General features: G+C 48.6%; 1 protein-coding gene and 1 long non-coding RNA gene across 5 annotated transcripts in view; one reads left to right on the top strand and one right to left on the bottom strand.

The window, feature by feature from the left end:
- Positions 1 to 13,872, top strand: part of ctnna2 (catenin (cadherin-associated protein), alpha 2) — a 334,212-nt gene that overhangs the window by 304,363 nt on the left and 15,977 nt on the right. For all 4 annotated transcript variants that reach the window (XM_077015531.1, XM_077015540.1, XM_077015558.1 and 1 more), the window contains 3 exons: positions 7,780 to 7,872; positions 10,459 to 10,615; positions 11,349 to 11,549. In XM_077015531.1, the coding sequence (XP_076871646.1) occupies positions 7,780 to 7,872; positions 10,459 to 10,615; positions 11,349 to 11,549 (451 nt within the window). The remainder of the gene's footprint in view (positions 1 to 7,779; positions 7,873 to 10,458; positions 10,616 to 11,348; positions 11,550 to 13,872) is intronic.
- LOC143521994 (uncharacterized) overlaps positions 12,191 to 13,872 on the bottom strand; it is a 73,383-nt gene continuing 71,701 nt past the window's right edge. Inside the window, exon 7 of the long non-coding RNA XR_013132892.1 lies at positions 12,191 to 13,046. This is a non-coding gene — a long non-coding RNA (uncharacterized LOC143521994). The remainder of the gene's footprint in view (positions 13,047 to 13,872) is intronic.

Raw genomic sequence — 13,872 nt, 5'->3', positions numbered from 1 at the left:
AAGGAGTTGCAGGGCTGGGCTCTAGCGATTAGTCATGGCGTCTATGTTGGCAGCCCTGCGTAGCTGGATATGTTCCAAACACGAGACGGTTGATGTCGGGCCGAGCGTCGTCTTTGGCATGGTAACGGCCCGAGCGTCGTCTTTGGCATGGTAACGGCCCGAGTGTCGTCTTTGGCATGGTAACGGCCGGGCTGTAGGCCGCAGACGCATGACTTCGTGTCAAATAATCGTACGGAATGGAGTGTGTATCGTCCCTCGTAGAACTGACAGCCATGTTGATCTTAGCTAGTGTCGCCTTAAGATCCCCCCCCTCTCTCCCTCTCTCTCTCTCTCTCTCTCTCTCTCTATCTCTCTGTTTTCATCTCCAGTTCCTATGTTGTGTTTAAAGGCTAACACATTAAGTGTTGACATGATGTGCCCTTTTCTAGTCTTTAATACTGTAGACGTGTAGACGTACCTGTTCATACATGGACAGACAGAGACTGACAGACAGACAGACAGACAGACAGGGAGAGAGAGAGAGAGAGAGAGAGAGAGAGAGACGGGGGAGAGAGAGAGAGGGAGAGAGAGATGGAGTCACTATGGATAAATGTCAGCACTAATGGATATTGTGCCCTTCTGAAACTACAGTGAATGGCAGCACATCTATCAGTGTCATGACAGAAGGTCTGTACTCAGACACGGCTGTGAAGGCCTCACTCAGCTGCTAATATTAAGCAGCCTCCCTTATGCATGTTCACTTTAGTGATCTGTTGGCTGTTGAAGAATTGCTGTGCACCTCAACAGTCTTACAATAGTAAGTTGTCTCTCTCTCTCTCTCTCTCTCTCTCTCTCTCTCTCTCTCTCTCTGCATGTCGATGACTTCCTGCTTAGCAGAAGCACCTAACAGGAAATACATTAAACGATCAATGATCAATGACCCGAGAGGAAGTTTGGATCAGGCTGTGTGAGTTCCTGCTGTTCTCCATTCAGGATGCCAGCACCTCACAAATCCAAAGAAACAGGGCGGCTTCCCCGTCAGAGCCTAGCCCCTAGCCCCTAGCCCCTAGCCCCTAGCCCTCACTGTAGACTACCCTCAATCACACTCTGTCTCTTTTCCCAGAGGGCTTTTTAAATGGTGATACTTGAGCACCGTTAAACATGTGAACAAATGAAAGTGTGTGAACATCGGGCCACGTTGAGAACCGTGACGTGCCGTGTGATCTCCACCCTCCTAGTAGGAGATCAAGGCGTGCTTGAGAGCACCTCCACCTCCAGGCTTCTCCCGTGGGTTTGTGGAATCATTTTAATGCAGAACATCTGTTATCCATTGGCCAGGCCTTGTGCTCAGGAGGCAGGTCAGACCACTGCACCCTCACCATCCCCCCACAGTGCTTCTCTGTGATGGCAGACCCAAGATGGAGGGTGCGAGAGCCTCATTGATCCGCTGTGTCTCTCCCCGCCTGATACGAATGGCTCCGAACCGCAAATCGCTCGTCCATCAACCACTCCTCCCCTAACAGGCTGCGGAAGCTCCATTCCACGCTGATCTGAGGTCAGGGTTGTGTAATATTTTAGAGGGTACCACGCGCCAACATGAATGAGACATGAGAAATTCAGTGTCAGCATAAAATGACTCAGGTTTGACATTTTAGACAGCAGTGTGCACACATTGATTGATCCTGCCTGAGCAACCCTAATAAGGTGGTGTGTTACTGAATGATCCAGCTGGCCCCACCCTTGCCAATAAAGCTGCCTCGTGGTCACAGAGTCAAACATGTCCGTCCGGCTTTATGAGTGGCTTATATTGTTTTCAATTACCTTCCCATGTCCCGTGTTTGGGTCAGTAAAGTTTTATATGCTGGCAATGAGTCTCTGGTTGCCCATTGAAGTCATGTTCTGCCTTTTCAAAGACATAAACACTCTACTTCAGTCAATAAATCAAATTCAGAATTCATTCAAATAACAACCACTTTATTGCAGTTATATATGCCAGGCTGACCAGAGCTTTGTATCCTAGACATTTTTTAAAACCTATGACTGTCGTTATTTGACACACAGTGCTGTAGGAAGCGAGACATAGAGCTTCTGGGACTATTTGAAGAAAATATTTAGCTTTCATTGTTTAGTTTTGTTCATGAGCTTTTTCATTTAATTAATTGGCTATTATATGAGCAGTTCTGACTTCCAAGTACATTAAGTGCCTGTTATTGTTATATAATTTATTTATTTTTTTTCCCTTTTATTATGCTCAAAGTAGTTTTTTTGTTTTGGTTTGTTTTATATTTCATTTATTCAATTCCATTCCCACAGGTTTATACGTGCTGAAATTATGATTCGCATGGCTTTTGCTGGGATTTGGCTTTATTACCATCCGAGTATCCTTGTCCAAAAGAAATGAACTAAAAGCATAAGTCATGGGTTTGACAATGCGGTCACTCTCACATTACACATGCGCCAATCAATATCCAATCTACCACAAATCTGCACTGAGACAATAGAGCAAAACATGAACGCGACGGAGGGAACAGAAAGTGAATAGGGGTCTTGGGTGTGTGGCGCGGCTCTAGCGCGTTAGCTCGAGTGTTTTCCCGCCATCCACCTCGGCTTGCTCTTCCAGGGATTACGCTGGTTCAGGCCTCTCAGAAGTTCTCTTCCTGTTCCCGTGTCACACTGCTGCTGGTCCCCACCCCTGTGGGAGGGGCAGAGGAGAACGGACACGTTTCTGTTCCCATTGGCTCCTCTGACTCGCTTTAGCCCGAGCTTTTGTTTATCAGCCGGGTGATTGCACGCCACTTAATTATGCTATGGTCCAAACCGCGGGTTTCCCAGGCGATAAGCTTCGTAGCAACGGGACGAGGACGGGGGAGTGATTCGCATGAATGACACTCGAGAGGAGAAAGATCGAGCAAGGTTCTGGGCTGTGGGTGTGTGTGTGGGTGTGATAGTGTTCCTGCTTGTGTGTATCTAGGCATGCTCTCGGCCGGGCTCGGTTTGTGCCTTAGAAAGTGTTTTCTGTTCCAGGGCTGTAGTTCCCACCTGATTGGCAAGCATCTCACGGTTCACAATAAGGTTGTTGTATCCAGGATGTTGGTGCTCTCAGACATCTTATGTTACAGAACTGCACTTCTCATGACTGGAGCCTCAAACACCCCTCATACTACCACACCACAAGTGTGTGTGACCCCGGTCACACAAATCTTGTCATAGCAATCAACAAGGACGGCGCTTCCAAAGAGCTGTGTCAGTGTTTTCCCCCAGCAGGCGGTGGGAGGGACCAGAGCCTGCAGCGTTTAGCATGCCGTACCCACTCACCCTCGCTCGGGAGGAGAGATCAGGCACAGGTCGGCCGGGAGGACCATGCCAGCCCCATGGGGGGTGGGTGGGTGGTGTGGGACCCCCACGCCGTGACGAATCCCGAGGCCCGAGTCTATTCTGCTCTCCTAGGCACTACTGCTAAGTGCCAGGCCAGCAGATGAGCAATGATACGAGGGCAACGCACAGCGGCAGTTCAGCACTGCTGAGATTGGTTTATGTCTGCGCGCATGTTTGAAACCTTCACTTATAACAGGGTAGGACAGGACTTTTAGAGGGCTGAGAGGTTTATCTTTTCCCTGAGCATCTTTTCCTTATGCTTGAAGAGACATTTCAACAACTCTGACTTAAACAGTCTGATATTGCCTAACGAAAGCATTCCAACGCATTCCAAAGTCTCCATTAGCGAAATTAAAACAGTCCAGTCACTGGCATTACATGAAATCCAATCCGGAAAGGTTTACCTTCAGTTTCTATATCATCCTGGGACCTGGCCTCCCTGCACCAGGGCCATCTGGGTCTATGCCAGGGGAGCTGCTCGGGGAGGAATTATGGGTAGGCAAGTCTTGGATGGGCGTGCATAGCCGCCAGTGTCTGCACCTCCTCACTGGGCCACTCCCCTCCACCACAGCCGTGCTGACAGGCTGATCTATTTCACCCAGCTCTCACACAGGAAATAGTCCAGACCAGTTGAGAGAGCCAGCTATACTCTCTCTCCCTCACTCGCACACTCGTACCCGTGTGACATGTGTGTGTGCTGATGCCCCCCCCCACACACACACACACACGGTTCACCAAGTCTTTAAAATGGGTGCAGGCGTAACCATCCAGTGTCCTTAGCAAAAATAAGTAGACGGGTCATGTTCAGAACATACTAAGGATAAGCAGACATTTGAACTCAGAAGTGCACCATAATTCAGGACCCACATCAATCACGGGCTACTGCTGGGGTGTGACAGGTTAAACACGGGACCAGAACACCTGAGTCTGCAAGATCAGCACTTCTATTTTAACCAGACCCTTCAAGCCATTTGAACTTAATGACATCACATATCAAGGAATCTGGCATGGGAATCAGGCGGCCCAGGGGCCCAGAGCGCGTGCCGCTCTAATTCAGAAGGAGAACAACGACCACGTTCTCCAAGGCTCAGTGCCCAGGCTCCAGAGAAACAGCCTGGTGGAGAAATATCAGTGGCATAGCAAAGAAATGAATTTCACTGGGAGATCAAAATATAGACAAAACTGCACTAGACGCTACTAGAAGCAGTTATAGCGTTCAGAGTTTGCCATTAATTAATTAAGCAGTGAGTTCCTGACAGCTAATCTCAGAACATTAAAAACATCATTAGGCCTTGGGGAAAAAATGCTTTATTTATCTCTTGCTTTTGATTTCTTTGTCACAACTGGACTGAAGAAGTCACAGATTTTTTATTTATTTGCATTTATGTGATTGAACTTCCATCACTAATGCAGCTAGCTGGTTATAGTGTTTGAATAGAAATGAAAAATAAAAATAAAACGCATGGCAATGATTGGTTAATACTTTTTCTAACCATAGCTGCTGTTTGCCAATAAAATGCAATTAAACAAACTGGGAAGTGTCTGGGGCTTTAACGTGTTTGTAGTGATCACATAGCACCTGTACAAATGTGTGGGCCCCAAGAACCTTGAGAAGAACGAGTGTGTGAAAGTGGGAGGAGCCATAGGATGTGAAGGGGTGGAGCCTGCAGACACAGGTCAGATGTACACTTGCAAGTATGGACTCCAGCAGTTCTGAACATGGCAGCTGAAAGGATAGTGGATAGAATTCCCAGATCAACATCTTTAAGGTGAAAGGTATTTAATACAAAGCCTGAATAAACAAATAGGTTGTCAAGCCTTACATATTGAGACTGTCTGAGTCTTGGACATTGACTGTAATGTTAATCCATAGCTTGGGACCTTTATCGGACAAGGTTCTGGCCCCTGAGGTAGATTTCCTTATTCCAGGTCCTAGTAAACAACCTGAACCTTTTCATCAAAGCAAACGCGCTGGATCATAAGGCACCAAGAGTTCACTAAGGTACTGTGGGGCAAGACTGCTCAGTGCTTTGTAGGCCATTAGAAATATCCTAAATCTGTATGAAATTTTACTGGGAGCCAATGCAATGTAGCTAAGATAGAAGTAATATAAAATATAACATTTTCTAGTTCTAGTAAGTACTCTGGCTGCTGCATTTTGAATAAACTGGAGCTGGTTTATACTATCTGGTTCAGGCAGATAGTCAGGCTTTCTGGAAGTGATAAATGCAAGGACTAGCTTCTCTGAATCATGTAATGATAGCATAATTCTAATCTGTGCTAAGTCCCTGCGGTGGAAAAAGGTTGTCCTAGGAATATGAGTTATTTATTTAGTAAATTTCCCATTATTACACGTTTGGAATTGTCATATATAACCTACATATATAACTGTCATATTTTTAGACGTCATACACCACCCAAACAGTGAGTATGCAGTATGTCGTACATTTAGACTGACGTTATTATTCAAAACTCCTTTGCTGTTGCTGAAAAGACGTTGGGAGAGTTGTACTACTTAGCAAAACTAATTGAGTAAGAATGTTACCAGAATTTTCAGCGCCAAAATCCCACGTGTGTCCAATTTTAAGTACTATGTGAAGTGCATAGCATTTACTGGTATGGAGTCCATAGACACTCGTTTTCACCGTCTTCAATATGTTTCATCATCTTCTTCCACTCTACAGTATAAACGTGTCAACATGCTCAGCCGTAAAGTGCTTTTGATGATAAGACCGTTGGTGGCCGCACAAAAGCCTTCCTGATATACCCTCTACATGAGGATGCACAGGAATGCTAAAAAAAATTTTAATCAAATTCAATTTCTTTGTAAATGGTCAAAGAAAAAAAAAAAAGAGATGACAGTGTGTACTTGGTGCCTGTTCTTTGTGCCTGTGCACAAGCTCATGAATATTAGTCAGGCAGCCAGGCCGGCCCAAACAGGGCTCCCTTTTTGGAGATCCCAGCCACAAAGGAAGAGGCTACTTCTGACAATTGCAATTACTAGATCTGCTTGGACACTGCATCAGAGCCTGGGCGCTGTGCCCGGTACCGAGCGCTGGAATCCCGGGCCGTGCCGGCCTCCATCCCAGCCGGAAGGGTCCGGAACTGGGACACGGAGAAGCCTGTGGGGAGGCGCATCATGACTAAGGCCCCCTCCGGTCGCCTCGCGAAACGGTGAGGTGGCGGAAAGCGCGTTGCCTCCACTCCCCGCACTCCCCGCTCCCTCCCAACGCCTCCTGCGATTCACTGCCGCCCACGCCGTGTCATCACGCCCCAAATTTGCGAATAAACGTTGAGGAGTACGTGGATGACTGTGCAGCCCGGGGGAGGCTGAGCAAGCAAGAGAGGTTTTGGCAGCATGCCTGGTCATCTTCTAAGAGTGTGGATTGCTGGAGAGTTTTTTTTCTTTTCTTTTCTTTACGTACACACGCACCACACACTGGAGCGTGAGAGGCACACGGCTCCCCGTTGACGTTGCCAGGTTGTGACAGAGCCCTCCGGGACTTGTGCGCCGTGGCCGGGCCGTGTGCTGCTTTAATTATGCATGCGCAGAGGTCTTCCCCTGTAGCTGTCGCCCGGGCAGGTCAGCTGCACGCCACCGCTGCTGGAGTGGCCCTCTGGCCCCGCTCACGTATTCACACCTTATGCCACGGCACAGCCAGCCAATCAGCAGCCAGAAGCCCGACGCACCCCAATTAGGCCGTGTCTGTGCTCCCGCTGACATTTCAACGTAATTGTACTTTGCTCATGGCAATTATTTATGTCAATTCTTCAGCACAGCCATAGCATGCGTTCACCTGGCCAACGTGACTCCCAGGAGGGTCCACGCCCACTCGCCAACGCCTTCTTAAATCGACATTCGGAGCTAGTCGTGAATGATTAAAATTCAGCTATATTCAGCTGTACCTTAAATGACCATGGAGGCTGGAGAGAGGATCAAAGTGCATGCAGGGGGGTGGAGTCCTGCACCATGATCTTCACGCAGGAAACTACAAATACCAATCTATCACTTGAGTGAGGCCTCGCCCTCGGTACATATTCTGTCCCGACATTGCTGTGGGAGACCAGCCGTGAAGTCCCCACAGAAAACACACACTGCTGATAGCTGCACTGTGTGTGTGTGTGTGTGGGTGCGTGTTGGGGCATGGGGTTGGCGAATCCAACAGGTCCATTTGGTAATGTGCAAATACTAGGATGTTTACATATTCTTAAGGCAAGTCCCTTTGTTTATATAAGTCAATGCACATTCTTGATCCAGTATGTCACCAGTACCTCTTTCCCTCTCTTTCTTTCACTTTCACTCCCTCTATTGCTGTCTCTGTCGCTCTCCCTCTCTATCTCTCTCACTCTATCTCTCTCACTCTCTCTCTCTCTCTCGCTCTCACTCTCTCTCTCCGTCTCTCTCACTCCTTCTCTGTTGTTCAGGTGGCCAACCTCGCGTGCTCCATCTCCAACAATGAGGAAGGGGTCAAGCTGGTGCGCATGGCTGCTACACAGATCGACAGCCTGTGTCCTCAGGTAAGAGGCCCCGGGCGTTGCCTACTTTCTGATCTCAGGTCAGTCCTTCAGCGCCGTTCGTTGAGGGCAGGGCCAGAGAAAGCAGCCTGAGAACTATGCCCGAAAGATGAACCGAAGACCTAAGCCTCTTTCCATCAAAATAATTGTCCATGCTCTTACAGCTCTGCAACTTGTTTGCTTTAAGCTAAGATCTCATAAACAGCAATAATTCAGAAATCCATGTGGTCAACAGAAGCAGAGCCGGAGGGTGTTCCAATTCATGGAGCATAACTTCTTTGATAAAAGCCAGAACCAGGCTTGTCAGGGCTATCTGCTGAAACCTTTATACAGCACTGTGAGCTCATCTCCACTGCCTCTAAGCAATAAAGAGCTGGACAGAGAAGGCAGCTACAGAAAATGGGGGAAGAAAAAGAGGACGGCTTTGACAGTGAAGAAGAGGAGGAACAGAAGGGAAGGGGGGAAAGAAGAGCGGACCGACGGCAGATATTACGCAAGGTGTCGTAATAAAACACGCTGTCTGCGAGTGCCGCCCACCCTCACGCACACTTCATCGGCATCTTTTGTGATGTAGCACATCCTCAGCCACCTTGACGCCTGTCAGGAAATCAAAAGGATTAGGCTTACATTGCAAACGGACATAAGGCATTGAACGTGAATTCTATGGGCAAGGCGGCTATTGTTGCAGCCTCCTGCTCTGAGTTCAGCTTATGACATTTAGATATTCCTCAACGAAGTACATCGTATTTTATTATGTTCATTTAAGAACACTTTTAACTATTTGTTTTTGTGTTGATGTTGACAGCAGTCTTTTGTTGACAGGCAAACTTTGTGCCTCCGTTTACTTCAGAAGTTCACGTTTTACACACCTTTTATACATTCCGTCACTGCTTTGCCTCATGATGGGTAGCAAATAGCAGCAGTAGACTGATCCCAGAACAGTGACATGTAAACCCACTTCAATGCAATGAAGCCAAAACTCCAGGTCAACAACCAGGTCCGATAGGATGAGGGTGTGGCTTAATGATTAGACCCTCCCCCTTTGTTGACAGCTTCTGTCTCCACACAATCCAAGGAGACGTCACAGAACCGAACCGACAAACAAGCAGTGTAAAAAAAAATGCACAATGAAGGCTGACCTGAACACTCATCCAAACCCAGCCCGGATTTCATTCGCTGGGCCCAGGAGCCAGGCCAAGCGTGTGCGGGATGTTTTGGCGGGTGCTGAAAAGGTCTGTAAGGCATGACGGGACACGTTTGCGGGGTTTGGCGGACACTTTTCTAGAGCCTGTGCGTTCTCCACGATTGCTACACTGGCGCCTGCGTTTGCACTCCGCACACCTCTCTGGGCTCACAGCGGTTGCCTAGGTGATGCCCAAGGAAGCATTCAAGGCTTCGTTTTTGTCGCCGGCGCCGTTTTCTCTGCCCACGGGAAGAACATCGGGACGGGAGGAATACAAAAGCCCGGCTGGAAACCTTTCTAAGTCCTGCCGAGAGCAAATGGGTCCTGACAGGGCTGAGAGGGTTGTGCAGCGGCAGGACGCAGAAAGGCAGCACCAGGAAACAAAATGACATCGGCCTTCATCGACTGACATCCGAATTGCACCCTACAACCTGCTTCCGTGCCCTACACCCTACACCCTGCTTCCGTGCCCTACACCCTACACCCTGCTCCCGTGCCCTACACCCTACACCCTGCTCCTGTGCCCTACACCCTACACTCTGCTCCCATGCCCTACACCCTACACCCGTGCCCTATACCCTACACCCTGCTCCCGTGCCCTACACCCTACACCCTGCTCCCGTGCCCTACACCCTACACACTGCTCCCGTGCCCTACACCCTACACCCGTGCCCTACACCCTACATACTGCTCCCGTGCCCTACACCCTACACACTGCTCCCGTGCCCTACACCCTACACCCGTGCCCTACACCCTACATACTGCTCCCGTGCCGTACACCCTACACCCTGCTCCCGTGCCCTAAACCCTACAACTTGCTCTGGTGCCCTACACGCTACAATCTGCTCCCATGCCCTACACCCTTTTTTTTTTTAGGTAGTTGGTGTTTCCAAAAAGTCACTCTGAAGGAAATATGCATTTTTTAGCAACCTGTATGTCCCTGTTTTGGCCTATAAAAAATAAATAAGTAAAAATTGCAACTTCCATGTCTGTCCCTGAAGGCATAGTTGAGAACTCCGGTCTCTACAAATATAGCCTTTGCTAACACTGAGTTCCCAGTAGCATCGCTGCGTTATTGCATTCAGAAACAGACCCGGCTAAATTTGGAGTTTGTTTGTTTATTTCTGAGTTTGTATATCCATTCAGAAAATCACAGAGAAGGTTGCAGGAGGGTGATAATACGTGAACCTGAAAACGATTTGCAGCAGGGCGAGCTGAAGAAGCAGTTTAAGTGACAGGATGCTGCTGTCAGCGCAAAGAGAGCAGGAAGTGATGTCGTTTGAGAATCGTACCCGTTCTGCCCCTTGGCCACACCGCTCCTCTCCACCACCGGGACTGGGACACGAGTGTGTGTGTGTGTGTGTGTGTGTGTTTTGTTTTTCTGACTCGCTGGCGCCGCCCTACAGGTCATCAACGCTGCGCTGACGCTGGCTGCTCGCCCCCAGAGCAAAGTGGCTCAGGACAACATGGACGTGTTCAAAGACCAATGGGAGAAGCAGGTGCGCATTCTGACCGAAGCAGTGGACGACATCACTTCCGTCGACGACTTCCTGTCTGTGTCAGGTAAACTCCATGCCTGAAACGGCTCAGTGAGACGAAACATGAAACATGGCAGCTCTGAGTGCATGCAAGCATAACATGCATGATTTAACTGCTTTAGTGCAGTGAAGAAGACATGTAGACAGATGCCATGATCTCTCTGCTCCTCTCTATGGTACCTTATAACTGAAAGGAACAACAAGCAGAGATATGCACACAGATGATCAAATTTATCATATTATGTGACCTCAAAAAGTAGAAAAGAACAGGAAAGCACTAATGTACATCTTTGAGTGTCTAGGTGCTTGTAAGAGCAAAACAATACAAGCAAATATTTTAAGTAAACTGATTTCAGAGCAAGTAAAAACAATGTGTGTGTGTGTAAAAACCATAAAACCATTCTCCATCAAGCCTGCAAATGAAATCATACCTGGTTAAAGGCTGTGTTTTGTGCTAGACCCCCTCCAAACAGCTCTTTAAACAGCGATGGCGGGTGTGCAGGGCTCTCTCTGTGATGCTAGCGTTGAGCTCTTAGTGACGGCGACCCTCGTGTTTGCACCTCTACAAACCAACAGTTTGCTTCACCATTTAAAAATGAGCTCCATCGGCATCTTGATGAGGCGTGATGATCAGCACCCACATCTGTTTAGTTTTGTTTTCTTTCTCTCCATCTCTCAACGTTTCTCATTCGTGTCTCATTTTTCTCTTCCTCCGCTCCCCCCCCCCCCCCCCCCCCCCCCCCCCCCCCGGTTTGTAGAGAATCACATCCTGGAGGATGTGAATAAGTGTGTGATAGCTCTGCAGGAGGGGGACATGGACACACTGGACAGGACGGCGGGGGCCATCCGGGGTCGGGCCGCCCGCGTGGTCCACATCATCAATGCAGAGATGGAGAACTATGAGCCGGGCGTCTACACCGAGCGCGTGCTGGAGACCCTACGGTTGCTCTCGGAAACCGGTGAGGCCAAAATGCAGCCGCTCGCGCGCGCGTGCTTGCTTGTGCATGCGTGCGTGTGTGTGTGTGTGTGTGTGTGTGTGTGTGTGTGTGTGTGAGGTGGGCAGTTACTGACAGGATGTCTTCTTGGGCAGGTCAAGGGGCTTTCTGTAGCCTTCATATGCAGCCGTGAAGCATGTTTGCAGCATTTATAAGGACAGATCCAGAGAACTGAAACTAGTGTCCCCATAGTGACATAAAATTATACAGCAACATTGTAAGAAAGGAAATTACAGTCAGGTCCAATTTATTAAAGGTTTGCTTATGTAAAATTATGTGCAAACCTGATAGTCAAACCTGTGCCAAAGACGACTTCTAAACAGGATCTACCAACAGGGTCTAGTGGGGATTCAAACGAGCTCGGTTTGTTACAGGTTTGGGGCATTTTTACCTAAGTGTGAAAAATGTAGTGTGGTGTCAATGCAAATCGTTGCATTACCTGCAAGGCAGTTTTCCATGCCTGAAAGGCTGTTTGAGAGTGGAGATTGTGTGTAAATGTGTACAACTGAAGGGCACGTTTCACGGCTTCTGCCATTGTGGCAGTCGTGACTAGAACAAGAGTCTGAGGAAGGAGTCACTGCACGTGGTACCATTCACACGTTTTATTTGTAAAGCACAAAACCCCCTCTAACTTCACATGCAATTTACATGACTACCCACACAAATTAGCGTTAGTTCTTTTGGGGGTTGTTAGGAAAAACCAAAGCACTTAGAATCCAAACATATGCTTTCTTTTCTACAATAATTGCACTTTATAACTCCACACACAAACATTCAGGACACCTGTTCAGTTCTGGGGCCAGCTTTGGGGCTAAAGTCACACACAGTGCCCAGACTATCTCTGCAACATTCACACACGTCCCTGACAGAATGACACATTTCAGCTAAGTGGCTTTGAACAAACAGCAGCCAGTTATGCATCCTGGATGTGGACTGTGTACACAAGGAATCTGCAGGCCTCCTGAGTGACGGCCCTGAAGAGGAGTGGGCGTGGCTTTGAGAGCGGAGGGGGAGGGGCATGGTGCCGGAGAAAAGCAAAAATCAGAAATCTGGCGGCGAGAAGCAGGTTTGCCGTGACAGCTGTCGTCTCCTCAGGCAGTCACCGTCCTCTTCTTACAGAGGGACGTCAGTCTTCACAGGACCTAGGGAGGACACGCCAGGTCCACACGCCAGCCCGATATAGACGCGACTCGAGGACGGGTTGAGACTCCAGCGGTACCGGGAGCCGATATTCCACATTCCCGTTCACAGAAAGGGTCCAACACGGACAGCGTGGTCCAACATGGACGCCTCGCGCCTGGGCCGTTCGGAAAGAGACCCCGTGACCTCCACCGTCCCTCGTTTCCGCCACACACACACACACACGTCTGTCCATTTTCATGGCTGCTGCCTTCCGTGGTTTCCCGTCGGCGGTCAGTGGTTCGGACTTGCGCAGACGTCGCCGTGAGTGTAGACGCTGTCCTGCAGCACACACGCATCGCACCATCAGAAGAGGAGAGAGAGAGAGAGAGAGAGAGAGCTGTCTCCACGGCACAGTAAACGGCAAAAACAAAACAGAGAGAGAGAAAGCTGGAACTGACAGGTTTATTCTCTGCTGAAGCTGCTGTGGTGTCTATGGGACGCTGTTGTCTGAAGTCAACAAGTGCGCTGGCAGCTCATAATGACGGGGGAGCTACACCTGGTTCATGCACCACGCCTCCGCAAGGTCACCGCACTGAGAGACTAGTGCAGACGAGACGTTACGTGTCTGTTACACGCCTGTTACGTATCTATTACAAATTACAGTGTAACTGCGAACCTACTGTAAGTGCTGTAAATATTAAAGTGTGATGAGTGGAAGGTGGAGAATGAAGGTGGTGCTGTTCCCCTCCACCTGGTATCTGTCTCTGTAATATTCACCACAGAGACTCGAGGCACATTATGTCTTGGTTTTCTTCAAAGGGACTGAACATAAACATAGAGGAAAGCAAAATAGCACGTGCTGTGAGAGCAGCTTCAGATGGGAGAACACACCAGTCAGACTCTCGGCTCAGACGTTATGGCAGTGTGTTCTGATGATTGACCAACTTTACCAAATAACCAAATACAACACCTCACAGTGATCAGTCAGTGGTTTGGAAAGCAATGTGTCTATTCGAGCAGTGTGTTTATTCAAGATTGGGTGGATGGGTGGATGCTGTGTGTGACTTTGTTCACTCACTGTCTTCTCGCACACAGTATTAGTCTTTCACATTTTACCATCTCACACAGCATTAGAGTCTCTTTCACACGTGTATCACCTGCCGTT

The sequence above is a fragment of the Brachyhypopomus gauderio genome, chromosome 1 (assembly GCF_052324685.1).
Source record: "Brachyhypopomus gauderio isolate BG-103 chromosome 1, BGAUD_0.2, whole genome shotgun sequence".
NCBI classification, from domain to species: Eukaryota; Metazoa; Chordata; class Actinopteri; order Gymnotiformes; family Hypopomidae; genus Brachyhypopomus; species Brachyhypopomus gauderio.
This window is presented reverse-complemented; position numbering and strand designations above follow the sequence as displayed.